Here is a 20,023-nt window from a genome sequence, read left to right on the forward strand (position 1 = left end):
TCTCCTGTTGGTGCGAACAACGAGCCACGTCCCCATTGCACGCACCTATTCCTCTTATTTTGGAATATCTCCTCTCCCTAAAACAGCAGGGGTTGGCGATATCTTCAATTAGAGTTCACCTGGCCGCTATATCGGCCTTCCATCCAGGGGAACTCGCGTCCTCGGTATTCTCTAACCCGATGGTCGTTAGATTCCTCAAGGGCTTAGACCGGATGTACCCACAACAACGTCAGCCCGTTCCGACGTGGGACCTCAACCTGGTTCTCTCCAAGCTCACAGGTCCTCCATTCGAGCCACTGGCCACCTGTTCACTTTTGTACCTATCCTGGTAGACAGCCTTCCTCGTAGCCATCACCTCAGCAAGGCGCGTTTCTGAACTCAGGGCGCTTACATCCGAGCCCCCTTACACAGTTTTCCATAAGGATAAAGTGCAGCTCCGCCCACATCCTGCCTTTCTCCCTAAGGTGGTTTCTCCATTTCATATCAACCAGGATATATTTCTCCCGGTCTTTCACCCTAAACCACATGCTTCTCGCCAGGATCAACGTTTGCATTCCCTGGACGTACGCAGGGCCCTGGCCTTCTATATTGACCGCACAAGGCCCTTTAGAAAGACGACGCAACTCTTCGTTGCAGTGGCCGACCGAATGAAAGGCTCACCGGTCTCATCACAACGCCTATCCTCCTGGATTACGTCTTGCATCCGGACTTGCTACAACCTGGCAGGTGTCTCAGCACCCCACCTCACCGCTCACTCCACGAGGGCCCAAGCTTCCTCGGCGGCTTTCCTGGCGCAAGTTCCGATCCAGGACATTTGTAGAGCTGCGGTTTGGTCGTCAGTCCACACGTTTACAGAACACTATGCACTAGTGCAGCAATCCAGGGACGATGCTGCCTTTGGATCAGCGGTTTTGCACACAGCAATGTCTCACTCCGACCCCACCACCTAAGTTGGGCTTGGGAGTCACCTAATGGAATGGATATGAGCAAGCACTCGAAGAAGAAAAGACGGTTACTCACCGTTGTAACTGTTGTTCTTCGAGATGTGTTGCTCATATCCATTCCAAACCCGCCCTCCGTCCCCACTGTCGGAGTAGCCGGCAAGAAGGAACTGAGGGGGCGCCGGGTCGGCTGGGGTATATATTCAGCGCCATGAAGGCGCCACTCTAGGGGGCTCCACAGCCGACCCGCCGGTGTTGCTAGGGTAAAAATCTTCCGACGATCGTGCACGCGGCGCGCACACACCTAATGGAATGGATATGAGCAACACATCTCGAAGAACAACAGTTACAACGGTGAGTAACCGTCTTTTTCTCCTCCCTTGGTGTTCACACCTCAACTGCTAGTAGAGCACCTCACCTTCCCTGACTGAACTAACCTCATTATCTCCATACTGATTTATACCTGCCTCTGGAGATTTCCATTACTTGCATCTGAAGAAGTGAGGTTCTTACCCACGAAAGCTTATGCTCCCAATATTTCTGTTAGTCTTAAAGGTACCACAGGACCCTCTGTTGCTTTTTACAGATTCAGAGTAACACGGCTACCCCTCTGATACAAAGGTATATCCTGTTATGTCTAAGATTGTTTATAATTGGAGTTATTTAATATGAGGGTTTGGGAGGGGTACATATATAGTAGAAAATAAGGAGGAGGAACAGGAGGTGGAAGAGAAAGAAAGGTGATGTGTGAGAATTAGATGAATACATAAAAAAAGCTATGCACCACTTATTAAAATATTAGTATGTAATAATGTAATTAAAGACTATCATAATACATACAAACGAGGCAAATTAAGGTTGCACAGGCAAACAGTTCTGGCATTTCCTTACTTTTGAGTGCTTCTCTTTGCAGCCTCACTATTCTTGTAATTTAGGGAGTTTTGTTTAAGTTTTTAAAAACTTAGGGAATTACATTAAAAAAACAAATATTGGAAAAACAAAAATTTCATCCCATGAAACCATGTTGTTGCTTAACTTGGTTATCACCAGGATTGGGGTCGTTAGATCCAGAGCACAGTCCTCTACTGACTTGAGCTAATAGCATAACTGGCAGCATTAGAGATCTGTTATCTTCTATGTGACCTGCCACTAGAGGGGGAGCGGAAGGATGAGATGCATACTTTGCCAGTGAGTTTCACAGCTATTTGCTAGACTGAAAGGGAATATTGAGACTTGGGAATGATGGGATCAAGTCTAGGTTCTGCAGGAGAGCATTTTCTAGTGGTTTCAGACCTTTCTGCTCCTGACCCCTTCAGTTCTCCCCTCTTCTCACTCCTGTCCTTGTCATTCCACTGCTGATATTCTTCCCCAGTTCCTGCCTGTCTCCTCCCTCCCCCACTTCTATCTTCCCTCTGGCTCCTGTCTATGTTTTTCCCCACTCCTATCCTCCCTCTTCTCTGGCTCCTGCCCCTCCCTCTTTTCCTTTCCCTGTTTCCCACCTCTGAGCTCCTGTTTCTAACTTCCTACACCACCAGGCTCCTATCCCCTGAGCTCCTGGCCCTGTTCCTTCTGCATCCTATCTCCCCCTTCCCCACATTCCTTACACCTCAGCATTTGAGTCATCTATTTCTTCCTTCTGCACATTCCCTGGGCATCAGCAAGGAGAGCAATGAGAGCTTATGAGTGATCTTGGTCTCAGTTACAGTTCTCCAGTGGCCCTTGGCAGCAGCAAGGGGAGCATTGCAGGGGAAGTTCTGCTCAGCCCCTGCAGTGCTCGTCTAGGGCATGTTCAGTGAGTCTGTAGCTCATCCAGTGGGCAGAAAGGAGCCATGTGAGGGAATGGAGTATACCCAGTACAGATAGAATCTTTGGTGTATTTAGCTGCCAAACTCTAACAAGTCTCTGCTGAGTATGTGTGAACCATGATTTTTTTTCTTCAGAAAGTTATAACTTGGCAATAGAGCTTCTTAGTGAAATGGTTGTAAGAATTTTTTTAAACTGGGCAAAAATGCATTTCCCCCTAAGCTCATTCTTAGAACAGGATGAACCATTTTAGATGAAACTTTCCAGAATAATTCAGGCTGAGGGAGATGCCCAGCATGGAAATTTTCAGCCCAAATGGTTTAACTTTGGCGCAGTTATCAGCAACTGAAAACAACGTCCTTATAAGGGAAAGTGTTGGGCAACTTTAACTTATAGGTATTACTTCATGCACCATCTATAATTACTTGATAGGAAATCATCGTTCTGTCTAGTAAAATTATTTTAATGGTACTTGTAAATCAAAACCCATTTGAATGTACTGACTTGAAAGAAAAATAGTTCACAAGCAAGTTCCAACAAAACAATTCACATGTAGCAAGAAACTGTAATTTATTTGAAGTAGCATTAATACTGAAATACTGACAAAATTATGTTCCATATTGCCTTGTATTTTCATGGGGACAACTATATACTGGGAGGATAACTGTCCAGTACAAGTATAGTAGGACAGAGCAGCTGTAGGACTAAATTGTCTGTTAAAACTTCATTGCTTCTATGCAAAGAAAGATTTGCTCAATCCATCTGAAGAGTGCATGCCTTCCCATCACACAAATGGAGATATCTTACACTCCTTTAGTACTAACACCGTCAGAGTTTTCGCAGGAATTAGCTGAAACAGAGATATCAGAAGCAAAGCAGATGTACCAGCTGAACTGTATAGATTTCAGTCCAGTCTCTTGATCACAAACATACAGATACTAACGAGAAAATAGAAGATTTCAGAAATCCAGAAAGCAATTTCCATAATTCTTTTTGGAGCCTGTCATTAGATGTATGAAGAAAACAATCATACTGTCCCAGCAGAGTAAACCTATTTGAGTAACCTTCTTCTCAACCCAAACAATGGAAAGAACCGTGTATTTAGAATACTGAGAAACATAACTATAAATGACATATTGTATCTTTTTCAAGCTGTATTCCACACCGAAAAGCAGGCAGTATGTCTAGCAGCTTAGGAAGGAGCTAATAATAAGAATTTGCCATTGGTTTATTCAAGGCGCTGTGTGACCTCCAACAAGTCACTTAACCTTCTTTTGTTTCAATCTGCTCAGCTGGAAAAATGAGTTAAACCAGGACCTCCCTGAAAGCCAGATGCTACAGATCGTTTAGCTTCCCTTCCTGGATAAACTAATTACAATAGCCTAATTATCAATGTATGAAGTAATGTTACTCCACAAAACATACCTTTGCATGCAAAGCTATGACACAATGTGTCTCTTTATAATATATAAAAAAATCAACAGGTTTAAGGCTTGACATCTCACATGTAGTGTTGTTGTCTTTCCTCTTTAAATGCCAATTACATTTTTTTTTCATCCTGTGTGTTTTAAAAGCTCACTGCCTGGTATCAGAATTCCTTTATTGTGGAACTGCACAACTTTGAAACAAAAATTATATACATACAGTAACAAAGAATCAGTGAAAAAGGGAAGAAGATATAAACGTTTTAATGTTACTTAAAACACTTTCGGGATTCTCACTTGTTTTCTGGTCCTTTAAAACGTGCTTTTATCCGATATTTGTTTTATGTATTGATTTTGTATATAATTAGGGAACAAATTTGCACTCTAGCAGATCCACGCACATGGATCCAAATTCCAGGTGCCTTCTTTTCCAAGGAGCGTGTGCGAAGCAGTCAGAATACACCCGAAACTTGACTATCATGATCTACCTCTCGCTGATTGTCCACGGCACTAATGATTTCTTAAATAATCGCGCACCTGGATCCAGGTGTTTTCTCCTCACTTGTCTCTAAATGTAGCAGGATCCAGCTGTTCTGTAAGCGGGGAAATCGTCCTCCGCATACACACCCCGGAAGGCTTATGCCTGAGGCGCTGAATCTGTACTGGTGAAGAAAGTTTTCCTGCTGCTCGGTTCAAGAATATTCGTGGAGTTAAACTTCGTACTAGAATCTGTCAAGCCAGGGCAAGATTCGTTCAACCCAATTTCCCTCCACCCTGGGAATCAGAAATCTTTGAGAACAATGGAGAGGCCAAGTGTGCGAAGGCTGAGGCGATGGCGGGGGGTGTAGCAAAAGAGACGTGACTCCAGAAGCCCATCTCTTGGCTGCCCCATCGTCTAGTGGCCAGGCTGTATGTCAGGCGTTAGTAGCCCGCAGCCACCAGCGCTCTGAGGCCAGGGAAACGCACCAGCCGCTTTGCAATTGCCCTTCACCTCCCCCCACCGGCGCGCCTAGAGGTGCTGCTGGAGCCCGGCTGCCTGCGCAGGAGGCAGCGGCCGGGCCCCGCTTAGCGCCCACCCGCCAGTTCAGTTGCAGGGCCAAGGGCCGCTCCCCGGCGCTGGTGCCCGGGGCAAGGGGCGGGCGCGGGACGGGCCGCCACACGCCGGCAACGCGCAGCAAGCGCCGGGAAGGAGGAAAACACCTGCAGGCGCCGGAGCCTCCGCCCCACCCGCTCTGCGCGCAGCGAGCACCGGAGCAGCCGCCGCCTCCCGCCCCGCTGGCAGCCCGCGCCGCCGCCTCCCCCTCCCCGCAGCGCGGCGTCAGGTGCCGCGGAGCGCCCAGCGCGCCTGTGCGGCGGCCACCCGGAGCGCAGCGGGGCCGCAGCCGGGAGCAGGAGCCGCGCTCGCCGCTGGCCGAGTGAGAAGATGGCGGAGCCGGGGGCTGCGCGTACCTCTTCCCCGCAGCCGCGGGCGCCAGGTGAGGGACGGGCCGGGGCGGGCCCGCCAGGTGCAGGGGCAGCGGGCGTGGGGGGATCCCCCTTCCCGCGGAGTAGCGGGACCCGCAGGGAAGCCCCGCGGAGGTAGGAGCGGCCCCTCCAGCGGTGCCCGGAGCCGCTCTCTAGCCGGAGCAGCCCCAGGGACTGGGGGCCAGCGGAGCTTCCTTCACTAGCATGAAAGTGACAAAGACGGAAGGGGGCAGGTGCCCCAATAACTCATGGGGGGAGGGTTGCAAATAACCAGCGGGTGTGTGTGTGTGTGTGTGTGTGAGCGGGTGCGGAGGAGGGAAGCGCCAGGCCTTAGCAAAGGACTCCTGCTCCTGGGCGGGGGCCCGGGAGTTCAGGAGAGGTTTAGGCTGGTGGGCAGTAGGCGCTTGTGGAGGGGAAGGGCGCGTAGTGCTCATCCTGGGGGTGATGGCTAGATGTGGGGAGCCTTCCGCATCCAGGCACCAGTAAGAGAATGTGGAGAGGTCCCTCTATCCTAGGAGCACGAGGCCGGCTGTAAATAATGCCAGGGAAGGATTATCCCTGCGTCTGTGGGAGAGAGTATCAGTAATAGCTACAGAGGAAAGCTGTTAATGCTGAATGGTTTGCTGTTCTCTGGGGATGTCAAACATGATTTGGTTCAACACTGTCAGAAAGGGAGTATGTGTTGTTTGAGAGTAAATCTGCACAGAGCTCTGCTACTATTAGACTGGTATAGTTCCGATTCACATCCCTTTGCATGCTTATATTCATTTTAAAACTATGTTTTCTTTGTGGTATAGTAAATATTTGCAATGAGGCAGTTTTTAGGTGTCTTTAAACCTGTTGGGTTGGTCTTGCATGACAGCTGCATGTTAATTTCTTAACCACTAAATGTGTTGCCAGGGATGGAATGAGCTTTATTTTAGCCTAAAGTAGGGATCCAGGACAGAACATCTAAACACAATTCCTGCAGTGTCTGGGCCTGTCTATACTGGTAGGCCAAACCATGGAATAAACTGGTTAAGCTGGTATTGAGCTTGAACAATCAGTTTTATTCTCAGTCCTATATAGGCACAACTTCTAAAGGGCTCTCCTTTCCTGCTTCATTCTAAATAACCATATTGTAAGCTTCTTGGGGCCAGGACTTTTTTTTGCTCTGTGTTTGTACAGCACCCAACACAATGGAGCTCTGATTCTAATTGGGATCTCTGGGTGCTACCAAAATATAAATAATAATTACGTTAGAACATATTAAAATGAAGTTCTTTAGTTGGTAGAGTCAAGCATTTGAACATTAGGAAATACTAGAACTAAGGTTGTCTGTGAAACCTTATTCTTTCCCCTGCTTGTATGTGTGTGTGCATTATGATGGACACCTTAATAACCTGATTGCATACTATTTTTTCCATATGACCTCTGCTTCAGTCAGTGCACAGAAGGGAATGAAGGAGCTATTCAATATATTTTTATCTCCATTATCTAATATGTGACCCTTGCACACCATATAAAACCATGTACTGAATACAGAATTAGTAATTTACTCCTGGTGCTCATCAACTGTAGTACCTGAGTGCCTCACAAACACTAATAAGTTTATTTTCACAACTTCTTGGAGAGAGAAAGTATTGTTATCCCTGTTTCTCAGATGGGGAAACTGAGACAAAGACAGTGACTTGCTTGAGACCACACAGTGGCAGAATTAGAACCTTCAACATCAATTCCTGACTACTCTAGGCCACACTGCCTTACTGTGCTGAGCAACAGGGCTGCCCAGAGGATTCAGGGGGCCTGAGGCAAAGCAATTTTGGGGGGCCCCTTCCGTAAAAAAAAGTTGCAATACCATAGAATACTATATTCTCGTGGGGGCCCCTGTGGGGTCCAGGGCCTGGGGCAAATTGCCCCACTTGCCCCCCCCTCCCCGGGCGGCCCTGCTGAGCAACCACAGCTCAGTTGCTCTTCAGAGTGTTTAGCGTTGCTGATCATCCAGCCCTTGGTATCTCAAGTTGGGCCCCTAGAAAATGAGAGAGAAACTACTATTGACCATGTACCAAAATTCCACTTCAAATAACTCGCCCAGCATCATGTAGGAAGTTTCTGGTAGAGGGAGGGATGGAAGTGAGGTCTGTGTAAGTCACCTGTCTTAACCACAAGACCATCCATCTTTTATCTTTTTGCATTCCCTACTTTATTCTCTATGCACCTTCCAACTGCTAGAAAAGTGAGGTAGGGTCCTACAGATAAATCTCATTGACTATACAACTTCTCAGCACCGTCCATTCTCTGTCCTGTCCTGTGGAAAAGATAGTATGTTATTGTGTGATCAGACTGTGTCACAATGAATCTGCACAAGAATGAAGGTTGCATGGGCAATTGTAATAACTGCTGATCATGCATCATCAGGGTTTGAAACCTGAATTTTAAGCACTACAACAGAGAGTGCTATTCCTTCAACTACAGGACTAAATATATTAATTGGTAGCAGAAGACAGTTACCCTATTTGAACCTTCCACTAAAAGAAGTTGCATAATACACTGAAAAATAGTGGGTTACATATGCATGAGTAGCCCCATTCTACAGACAGAATAGAAAATAAAGATATGCAGTGTGGCTGATTGGATGAGATTTGGGTCTGCTGTAGTAGAGAGCTGGGATATATTACTAGTCCCAGTTTAATAATAACTGTGAAGAGTACACAATTACTAAAGCACTCAGCAACAGAGTTTAGAACTCATGCTCTTCAGGTACACATTATTATTATTATTTTAATTTATCTTCTCCTGGGGTTCTCATCCCACCGTGGGAGGTCTGTGGGTGGGGGGGAATAATATCTGCCCATCTGTGATACCCCTAGAAGTGGGCAATGGCCACTGGGTCCATGTGTTGGGTGCAGGTGATGGTTGCAGCCCAGCCTGGATCTTCCCATCCCTTCCTCCGGTACTATAGCTGCTCTGGCAGCAACTCGGCAGAGTTTCTGTTCACAGGGATTTCCAGTGCAGTGTATGCTGCTGTGGCATCCAAGCCTTAGAATGTTCATGGTGTTTTTGTCTGCTGCCAAAATCACGCAGTAATAACACAAGCCATGGTAGGGAAATAGCTATTTTCAACAGTTTATATTCATCCACATCTGAGTAGAATTTCATGGTACTAGTAAACTACACTTTCCTCCTGCCAAAACCCTGCTGCAAATAATAAAGGTGATAGAGCTCAAGAAAGATGGCAATAATCTTTTATAATGGAAGTGTTAGGTAAACTAAATATTGGGGTCACTGCCAGTTCTCCATGAAATAATAATTAATACTGATGAATAAATACCAAATGTCAAGCTTTTGAGTTCCAGATCTTCATCTTCTGTTTCAGTGCTCTGTGACATGTACTTAGATCTGTCCTGGAAACCTAAGCAGAGCTCAGTATTTGTAGTTATTTTTCAGGGAAGTGTTTTTTCTTTCCTTGCAGAAAAGCTTGATCAAAACTAAGAGGATTTAAGAGAAAGGTACATATGGTGTCTAGTTAGGTAGAAAAGATAAACAGAGTGAAAATATAAGTAGCAAATTCTTACATATTCCTTCAGAATGTTGTTTTGTTTTTTTGCTGCTGTGATGACAGCATTCACTCAGCTGACTTCTATAATATTTTTCAGTGTATAGCAAAGTATACTAATGTTGTTTTGTAATATTTCTTTTCTTTTATGTGAGAAATTAATATTGTTTTCCCAAGATGTTAATTTGTGTACCTGCTTTTATATGGTGTAACTATTTCATAACCATCAATTATATTTCAGAATAATGTAATGAATTCTGTAGTTACATAAGAAATGGCTCAGAGGCATTACTAGTTAAAATTATTTTTGTACTTTTATTAAAATGAAGTGAGGAACAGTATCTTGCCTCTTTGAACTGCAAACATGGAGGGGGAAAAAGAAGAGTTGTTTCTTGAATGTAATAAGCTATAAAAGTGTAGCAGTGAAAAATCTGAACTTTAGGGTGTTAGAAAGCTGTCTTGATACCATACATAATATACAGATTTCAGTCTGCATTATTGGGCTCTCATATACATATGTGGGAAATACATGAGGGTTAACTTAGATATTTGCTATTCTCTTTTTTTTTTATGTTGACTGAAGGGGTTTACGTGTATGTCACGTAAATAAAACTATGTATACTGCCCGTTGAAATCTTAAGATTTTTATAGTAAACACTTTTTATTATGTATTAAAACGATTATAATTTTCTTAGTAATTTTTTTAACTTTAGGTTTATTTATAGCTTAACCTAGTAAAAGAGAAGTTTTGAATATCCTGTTCATACTCTTCAGTCAGGTACTAACACCACATATCCAGTGCACTGAAAATTGAGAATTTGTGTTTGGTGGCCAGATTATTCTTATTGACTGTTCATGTAATAAGGTATGTCTTTTTTTCCTTATTCCTATCTGTGAAGTCCTCCATTGTCAATATATTCCATGGTTGGCAGTACTAGCTGGTTCTTTTGCTTTCCTCCACTATGGTTATATTGGCAGTCTCAATGGCTATTAGCCAGTATTTTAATAGATTAGCAATTTTTAAATTAGTGCCTTTTTATTTTGATGAATACAGTAGTATTGTAATTAAGCCTGGCTCCCCTCAAATCATTGGATCTCTCCATGTACAAGCTGGCTTCCATTAACTTCATTGCAGCACTGTCTATGGAAGAAAAATCACAATCTCCTGCTAGGACCAGACACACAAGCTGTTACTAAACTTTCTGGCTCAAGCTGCTCTAAGTTTAGGGGCATTCTCTGTAAGATTCTCAATAGCAGTTAGTCTCAATTGGAATATCCATACTCAATTTCTGTGCTTAAAATACAAAATTGTCATGTATAAAAGTTGTAACTAAATGCATCTATAAAAAAAGACTAAGCAGACAAACACTATGTTATGAAGTGTGAAAATATTACCTATGTCCTGGTACAACCATCTCTTGCTCCACTCTGCCTTTTCCACCTTCCATCTCTACCTGGCTGTCACAATTTTTTCCAGCCTATCAGATTAGAATTTCAGCAAATCTTTGGAATTCTCTGATCCAGGTTCTCCTTGATACAATTACCTTTCACTTGATGTGAACAACACATGTTACCTAGGTCAGTACACCACGTTACTGTGATTTGAGTAGTACACATTAATACAGTGTGTTCCTTTGTTACACACCAAGTTTAACTTTCATACAGCATGTTTCTCTCATACTGGCCCAGGCAAACTTCTAGTTTATTGTTTAATTGTTTACAGGAATACTAGTGTACATTAACAAAAGTTTCACTAATAAAACACCAATGTTCCTCTAGTACTGTTGTGAACTTGTTCTAGTTATTATTTAACCCTTCTTATTTATTATTTACTTCCTTTTCTATGAAAGGTTCGCCGTCCTGGGCCTATGGGGGCGGCGAGAAGCAGCATGGGCGAGCGATGTGCTGGCCGCGGCTTCTCGCCATCCCCATTGGCCCGGGACGGCGAACTGTGGCCAGTGGGGGCCATGATCAGCCGAACCTGCCGCATCAGCAGGTAAATAAAACTGGCCCGGCCCACCAGGGTGCTTACCCTGGCGAGCCGCTTGCCAACGTTGCCGACCCCTGACAAAGAAGAACATAAATTGTAGGGCAAAAGTCAACATGGTTTCTGTAAAAGGAAATCATGTTTTACTAATCTATTAAAGTTCTTTGAAGGGGTCAACAAACATGTGGATAAGGAGGATCCAATGGACATAGTGTACTTAGATTTCCAGAAAGCCTTTGACAAGGTCCCTCACCAGAGGCTCTTATGTAAGTTAAGTTGTCATGGGATAAGAAGGAAAATCCTTTCATGGATTGAGAACTGGTTGAAAGACAGGGAACAAAGGGTAGGAATAGATGGTAAATTTTCAGAATGGAGATGGGTAACTAGTGGTGTTCCCCAAGGGTCAGTCCTAAAACCAATCCTATTCAACTTATTCATAAATTATCTGGTAAAAAGTGAAGTGGCAAAGTTTGCAGATGATATTAAACTGCTCAAGATAGTTAAGACCAAAGCAGACTGTGAAGAACTTCAAAAAGATCTCCCAAAACTAAGTGATTGGGCAACAAAATGGCAAATGTAATGTAATGTGGATAAATGTAAAGTAATGCACATTGGAAAAAATAACCCCATCTATACATACAATATGATGGGGAATAATTTAGCTACAGCTAAATCTAAGAGATCTTGGAGTCCTCGTGGATAGTTCTCTGAAGACATCCACGCAGAGTGCAGCGGCAGTCAAAAAAGCAAACTGGATGTTAGGAATCATTAAAAAGGGGATAGAGAATAAGATGGAGAATATCTTATTGCCTTTATATAAATACATGGTACGCCCACATCTTGAATACTGCGTACGGATGTAGTCTCCTCATCTCAAAAAAGGTATACTGGCATTAGAAAAGGTTCAGAGAAGGGCAACTAAAATGATTAGGGGTTTGGAATGGGTTCCATATGAGGAGAGATTAAAGAGGCTAGGACTTTTCAGCTTGGGAAAGAGGAGACTAAGGGGGGATATGATAGAGGTATATAAAATCATGAGTGATGTAGAGAAAGTAAATAAGGAAAAGTTATTTACTTGTTCTCATAATACAAGAACTAGGGGCCACCAAATGAAATTAATGGGCAGCAGGTTTAAAACAAATAAAAGGAAGTTCTTCTTCACACAGTGCACAGTCAACTTGTGGAACTCCTTGCCTGAGGAGGTTCTGAAGGCTAGGACTATAACAGGGTTTAAAAGAGAACTGGACAAATTCATGGAGGTTAAGTCCATTAATGGCTATTAGCCAGGATGGGTAAGGAATGGTGTCCCTATCCATTCCTGTTTGTCAGAGGGTGGTGATGGATGGCAGGAGAGAGATCACTTGATCATTACCTGTTAGGTTCACTCCCTCTGGGGCACCTGGCATTGGCCACTGTCAGTAGACAAGATACTGGGCTGGATGGACCTTTGCTCTGACCCAGTACGGCCATTCTTATGTTCTTATGTTATGTTCCTGCTTGGTTCAGTGTGTGCAAGTGGTCAATTACCTGTCACACGTTAAACATAAACAAGAATGACTGTTCTTTATTTTAATAAAATGCTCTTTCTAGTATCTGTGGTTTGTAATTAATTCAGTTTATGTATGTCATAGAATGCTGGAATTTTTAATGGGTCTTTGATCCACAAAGAAAGATACAGACTTATCATAAGGCTAAGTCAGCATGCTCCAGGGTGTTGACTACAGAAAGAACTTTGAAGTGGTCTTTCTTTCAGTCAGTGAATGTGCTGCTCTTTTTTATTTTTAAGAGTAAATTGGGTTATAGTTTGAGGAAAGCTATAATCTAAGTAAACAGTCCTTGATTATCTATCTAGAATTAAATGTATTTTTATTAAATTTTAAATGTAAGTTTATTTTATTGTAAGTAAAATAAGCCCTTAATTTGAAAAACCTTAATCACAGAAACGAAGATGTGTTCTTTATGTAGTTAAGCAGACCATAGGGCACATCAGAAAATGGATCTTGCTCTCTGTCCCAAAAGGAAATAAATATAATCATCCATTAAATATCTTATCGGGGCATAAATAAATATTGCATTAATAGCATTTTTAATACTTGATGTAATGGTGCCTTTATTTTTGCAATACTTTCTGCATGATACCATGACTAGATTTTAATAACAATAGTAATGCTTTCCATATGTATATTTCTTTCAATTAAAGCAATACACAAACAAAAAAAATTAAGCCTCTGTGAGGGAGGCAGGAATTCTGATTTCCTTGATGGAAGAAGCTGAATATTGCAATTGAGACTTAGTCAAGGTCACAAAGGAAATCTGAGGCAGAGCCTGAGTTTTATTGTGTCTCCTGATTCCCAGTCCTGTGTTTCAGCCACAAGACATCCTTCCCTGTATTCAAAACATTTTATCTTCTGTTAATATGTGCAAGTGTTCGTTGTTCAACTTCAGACTTTTTTTAGTAAGAAACACAGCTAACTGCTGTGTCTATGATTAGGAATGGCAGTTATGGAACTGTCTAAAGACCTGGTCCGAAGCCCACTGAAATCGATGGGTGCCTTTCCATTGACAACAATGGGTTTTTGATCAGGCCCTGAAAGAAGACATCTAAGGGCTTCCAAGGTAGGGTGACCAGACAGCAAATGTGAAAAATCGGGACAGGGGGTGGGGGGTAATAGGAGCCTATATAAGAAAAAGACCCAAAAATCGGGACTATCCCTATAAAATAGGGACATCTGGTCACCCTATTCCAAGGTCATGTTCCAGGATGTGGTTGTATAAATTTTTTTGAGGCTAGATTCTAGAACAAAGTCTGAGTAGGAATGAGGCAATGGAAGATGCGCACAGTGCATAATATAGGTTGTTTAGAGAGAGTGTTCTATGGAGAGAGCAGAGTTGGAGAAATCACTGACTTCTACAATCAGTGAAGTGACTGAGAAGCTGAAGACCTAGAAGAAAAGTCTGAGGCCTGGTCTACACTGGGGGAGGAGATTGATCTAAGTTACGCAACTTCAGCTACATGAATAACGTCGCTGAAGTCAGCGTACTTAGACCTACTCTCTGTGGTGTCTTCACTGCAGTGAGTCAACTGCTGCCGCTCCCCCATTGACTCCGCCTGCACCTCTTGCAGTGGTGGAGTACAGGAGTCGACAGGAGAGCGCTCAGGGATCGATTATCGTGTCTAGACTAGATGCGATAAATCGACACCTCCCTCCCCCCCCCCCCCCCCAGATTGATCGCTGCCCGCCCGATATGATGGGCAGTGTAGACATACCCTGAGAGAGAGACCTGCATCGAGACTCAAATAACCTGAGGTGCACTCATTTTTATAAGTTAGTGGGAACAGATCTTATTGTGTGCAGTTATTTTGACAGAATGAGGAAAAGTGCTTTTTGGTATATCATTTTTTTTCCCAGTATATTTTTCTTGATCTGTTTTATGTAGTGTTCCTGAGTTTTAGATATTATTCCTTATTTGGATATCACTGGTACTGAATGTACCTTGATTTTTTTGTAAGTTACATATTGATAAAAGGGTGTATAGAAGAAAGTAAGTAGGCTGCCCCTGAATCATAATGCATTTAAGCAAGCATAAGAGGGATCAGGGAGCAAGTGAAAAGGTGACTGACTTAAAATTACAAAAACCATTTGAAGAACATATTTTTATTAATGTATTCAGCACTTCTGGAACAAATCCATGATGGGTAAATATTTTTCTTACACAGGAAATTGGTGTTCCCCTTTCTGTGCAGAGACTACTGCCTTCCATAATTTTACTTATTATTTTCCTTGTTTGGAGCTTATGGACAAAGTTGTTTAATCCTGACTTGAAATTTTTCTTGCTGCAGATACTATGTTTGTCATTCATACACTGATCAGGTGTTCAGAGCTTGAAAGTTTTACTTGACTTCTTTTTGCAAGGGTAATAATCCTACTGGCTTAAGTAAAGAACACCTATGCTGCCATGACCCCACAACCATGTATGTGCAACTTTTTTGGATCTACTGGGTAGCATGAAGATTCAGGAGCACTGCCAGCTTTTTTGCCGCCCTAGGGGGCGGAAGGTCCCACCCCCAAAATACCGCCCCTGAAATACCACCAACGACCGGGGCGGCCAAAGATCCGCCGCCGTGATCACCGCCCCCCAAATGTTAGCGCCCTAGGCAACCGCCTAGGTCGCCTAATGGGTTGCGCCGGCCCTGTGAAGATTTGCTGATTATGTAACCAACCTAAATAAATCAGTTCTGGGTCTGGCTGCTGCTGCTCCTCCTGCCTTCTTGAGCATGCTCTAGGCTCTAGCTTCTCATCTCCACATAGGTTTGCTGTTCCTTACTGCTACCTTCCCTCTGAAAGGAGCAACCCCTGGGAGACCACTTTGCTCCCTGGCTGCTCCTTCCTTCTGAGAAATGTATTGGCTTCAGTTACTCAGGCCAACTCAACCCAACCACATATCTGATTGCCTTAGTTTGCCTCAAGACACATCTCGCTTCATATCTAAGCACAAAACAAAATTGTGCAAAAGCAGGGGGGTCTAGAGCAACTGCTGTCTTTTCTTTCTGTTGCCTCAGAAGATTGTCTTTTTAAAAGTAGTAAACTAACATGTAGGTTAATAGTATTGTTATAGTATTTGGGACAGCAAACAGAAGCCATAAACAGTAAAGCTATGTAAAGTTTTCATGTGTACTAGGTATTTGTAATGGAAAGTAAATTGTGTTAATTTTAATGGACATGGTAAGTTAATGAGCAGTCGGAAGACACTGGAAGTTTCCCCTAGCGCTTTCAGATAGAGCCAGGTTTGTTATCTTCAGAAATTTCCTAGAAGGGATTAAGTTAAGCAGTTTTGTTTAGCGAACAGTAATAGAAGAAAATTTGCCTACAAAAATACATTTAAACCACTTGCTCCCCTTTTGGAAGCAAGGGGCGACTGAGGGGGAGGGATGTTACGGAAGCAATGAATATCGCTCTCAGGGGGAGTGAGTAATGGATGTTAAGATGTGTGTTTGGTTGGCATGAGTTATTACCAGTTTGAGAATTTCACTGACAAGCTCTGAAAAGACACTCCAGCCGGAGGAGAGTTGTGCTGCCGCAAGGCCTGTCAACAGCGGAGGAGGATTATACAAGAATAAATCGGGCCTTTAATAAAAGCACAACTTGGGCTTGATGAGAAGGGGGAGAGGAGGAGGAGTGCCTGCAGCCAAGAGCCTAGATGGTGAGTTCCTGAGTTAATTACTCAAATGGAAGGACTTGGCTTTTGGAGATGGGGGGGGGGGGGAAGAGAGGGGAGTGTGAGTGAAAGCATGGCAGTTATATGGAGTTGCAAGGCAAGGGGGTGTTATCCCCAAACCTTTAAAATCATGAGAACAGAGGCTTTTCAAAAGCTTAAATATATTTAAAGTAATTTCTGCAAAATGTTAGGTAACTGCTGTCCTTATGATCACGATATATTAGTGCTCAGGGAAACTTAAATCAAGATTGACACAAACCATGAATCAAATAAACCAGAGAATGTAGTGAACTTTAAAAAAAAAAAATCCAATAACTGGAGCCTTCTTTCTTTTGATTTAGGAATTTTTAGATTAGTCTGTAAGAATTTGCTTCAGGTATACACAGACAGGAAGTTGCAATTTTCTCCAAGTATTTCTCTCTGCACTTGTCCATCTTCTTTGTGAGGAACTGCAAAGAGAATCGTGAGAATTCTATGTTGGGGGCTACATAAGTTGAAATATTCATCTGTACATGATGTTTCTGGTGCATCAGACATGCAATCTGAAATGAGACAGAGATGCTGGTTTTGTTATTTAGAGATACCCTGAATATTGGTGACTATTTGTATTTCCTCCCTAAACCTCAGATGATACGTTTATTTTTAATTTTTGTTGTTTGTATGACTAAGAGTTAGAAGCTATCTGTCATTTACATATACTGTATTATGATTCTCCTGAGTAACTTTCAGCTTGATTGCTATCAGATCTTAAGGGAAAGCAGGAGAGGCAAGATGGGATCTCTAACACTGAATGGTTCCTTTTTCTGCTAGACTCATAATGAGTCAGTCAAGAGTAACAGATTGGAGAATCCAAGATGCAGTTATTTTAACTTCTGGGCAAGTGGGATACATTTGAAATGATACAGAGCAGACTCTCATAATCTGCTGTAATTTTTTTTTTATATATGCAGCTACTGTGTCCTGCACTAAAAAGATACCACTCATCAAGGTGCAACAGCAGTGTGTCATCAAGGTGTGGGAACGAACTGGCTGAGCTGCATTACTCAGTGTGTGAATAAGAACTCTTCTTTCTTGGTCTCGCAAGCATCCCAGTAGCAGTCATTTGTTGGTTGCCCTGTGGAATCAGTAACTTCTAGGGTGACCAGATGTCCCAATTTTTATAGGGACAGTCCCAATTTTGGGGTCTTTTTCTTATATAGGCTTCTATTACCCCCCCATCCCTTGTCCCGATTTTTCACACTTGCTGTCTGGTCATCCTAGTAACTTCAGCAACTTGTGAAAGATCTCAGAACAAAGGAGCACTCACTTCCTATGGAATTTTGAACTCTTCCTCAACCAGAGGCTGGGGCCCTTGGCAGAAAGCTGAAGCTCCATCGCATGGGGCTGAAGTCTGAGGCCCTGATCCCCACCACCTAGTGCAGAAGCCAAAGCCTGAACAACTTAGCTTCACAGGGGTCCTGTGGCATGTGGCCCTAGGCAATTGCCCGGCTTGCTACCCCCAATGCTGGCCATTGCTTTTATATGCAGAAAACAGTTGTTGTGGCACAGGTGGGCTGTGGAGTTTTTATAGCATGTTGCGGGGGCCTCAGAAGGAAAAAGGTTGAGAACCCCTGATGTGAACTATGTCAAGTTCAAGTTTTAGAGTATGAATATCACCTCTAACAGTGGCTTATTTTCAGTACTTGCATGTCCAGTTTCATATTGGAACAAATGACCCACTCTTTAACACAAATTATGAAACTAAAATGTCCTTATTTGCTTTGAACTTTTATATGAAAATGTCAAAACACATTGTTTCCCAGGTAGCAGTGGTGCTCCATAGTGCTGCTTCCAATCTCTGGTTGATCAAGATTGTTTCCCTCCAATGCTCGCCATGTCATGGTTATCCTTGTCTTAGTTATCTGGAATCTGACAGTTAAAATCAGTGGAGATGCTTCCGCAATGTGTTAGGCTAGAACTGTGTAGTAAATGGCATTGTGAGTAGAAGTCATCAGCTTATGGAACTTCTTCCAAATAGGTGGCTTTCTGAGAAGGATGCTGTGCTTTAGGCTAACACGGCTTACACTGAGATTTGGGTTTCACAAGGAAGATATGTCTGCCAGTCAGTAATTATGGGCAGTAATAGCAGTGATGATTTCACCATGCTGTGTGAGTTGTAAAGCTTTTCAAATAACTTAAAACTACACTGATGGGCACATATTTGGAGGGGAGATAGGAAGGCGGGTCTGAGGTGTTTTTTACAAGTACCTGTATGAATAAAGTAAAGGGAAATTAGTCAGGTCAAATTTGATCCAAAATGTAGGTTTTTTTAAATATACTCTTTTTATCAAACAAAATGTTTTCATGAAATTAAAAAAAAAATCTTTTAATTGTAAGAGCATCTGAAAGTGAGACTGGTTAGAAAGCCAATGTGAAAACGATTAGGCTGCTTTCATTATCAAAGTCCAGTGGAATGTGAAGGAGGAAACACACAGCATGAATACTAAAAATAGTGAATTAAAAAAAAAATATTTGCAGTATTAATTTAGAGTGCTTCTTGTAATAGGGTTAAGGATTGCTTACTTACATTTTATTTTAAATAAACCAATATGGTGTAGTGCAGTGGTTCTCAAACTTTTTTTTTTGCGGGCCACTTTAAAATTGCTGAGGGTCTCAGCGGACCACTTAATGATCTTTCCAAATATTGTTTGTACCGTTAGCTACCTATTGTAAAGCACTTTGGACAAAAGCACTATATATAAAAAACCTTAATAGTTTTTCTTTCTACAAATAAAATCACACAACTCATATTTTAATATCAGTAGTCTTACCTTTCTAATTTGATGGATATGCCCTCTCTCTCTCCTGCTGCGGCAGCCCCCAATCTGGGACTGGGAAGGCGGGGGGGTCTCTCCAGGCACCACCCAGGTGTGCACCTTAGAGGGAACTATCCACGGACTACCTGAATGGAGCTCACGGACCACTGGTTGTCCACGGACCACTGTGAGAACCTCTGGTGTAGTGGACTGAGCATGATCCTGGAACTTCTGGGTTTTAGTCACAGCTATGCTGTTGACTCGCCATATATCCCTGAGTACTCAGTTCTTCTCCACATCTTCCCTATCCCAGTAGGGATGATATCTAACAAGGGTGTTTTGAAAAGTAGTATTTGTACAGTGTTTTGAAAATGTAAAGTGCAAAGTATTAACTAAATCAGGCTTTTAAAAATAGCTCACCTGGTGAAATTAACACACAGCTTGCCCACCTCAAAAGTTACCTTCCTTGTGGCCAGGAGGAATATGGGTGTCTGAATGGTGCTGGTGGAGTAGAGTGGGGAAAAATCTTGAGGGAAATAGTTTAATTCAATACATCTTGTTACTGTTCTTTGTAGGTGCAGGGAGCACTAATAGAGGTCTGTTACAAATTGGCAAAGAAGAAAACAAGGATATCTTGACATTGAATTTTTCACTGACAAATTCATCTAGGGTCAAATTGTGGCCCAACCTGATGACCAAACTTCCACTGACTTCACTTGGGACAGGATCCTCACCCCTAGTATTTAGTTTATACCAAAATGGAGAAGTCTTCTGAGACATAGGCATTTCTTTAAGGTGTCTAGTTGTCATGTTTATGGTAACATTGAGAATATCATACTAGAAGCATCCATGCATAG

General features: G+C 42.8%; 1 protein-coding gene across 26 annotated transcripts in view; it reads left to right on the forward strand.

Moving 5' to 3' along the window:
- Positions 1–4,759: 4,759 nt before the first annotated feature.
- The window catches only part of MAP7D2 (MAP7 domain containing 2), a 129,028-nt gene continuing 113,764 nt past the window's right edge, over positions 4,760–20,023 (forward strand). For 8 of the 26 annotated variants that reach the window (XM_065579850.1, XM_065579888.1, XM_065579791.1 and 5 more), the window contains exon 1: positions 4,762–5,643. Coding sequence is in view for 21 of the 26 variants with exons in the window: in XM_065579791.1 (XP_065435863.1) it covers positions 5,592–5,643 (52 nt within the window). In the remaining 5 variants the exon portion in view is untranslated. Of the gene's footprint in view, positions 5,644–16,209; positions 16,357–20,023 lie in introns of those variants that run through there. The other 18 variants (XM_065579774.1, XM_065579778.1, XM_065579802.1 and 15 more) reach the window with 7 other exon arrangements.

This window comes from Chrysemys picta, chromosome 1, assembly GCF_011386835.1.
Source record: "Chrysemys picta bellii isolate R12L10 chromosome 1, ASM1138683v2, whole genome shotgun sequence".
Classification (NCBI taxonomy): Eukaryota; Metazoa; Chordata; order Testudines; family Emydidae; genus Chrysemys; species Chrysemys picta.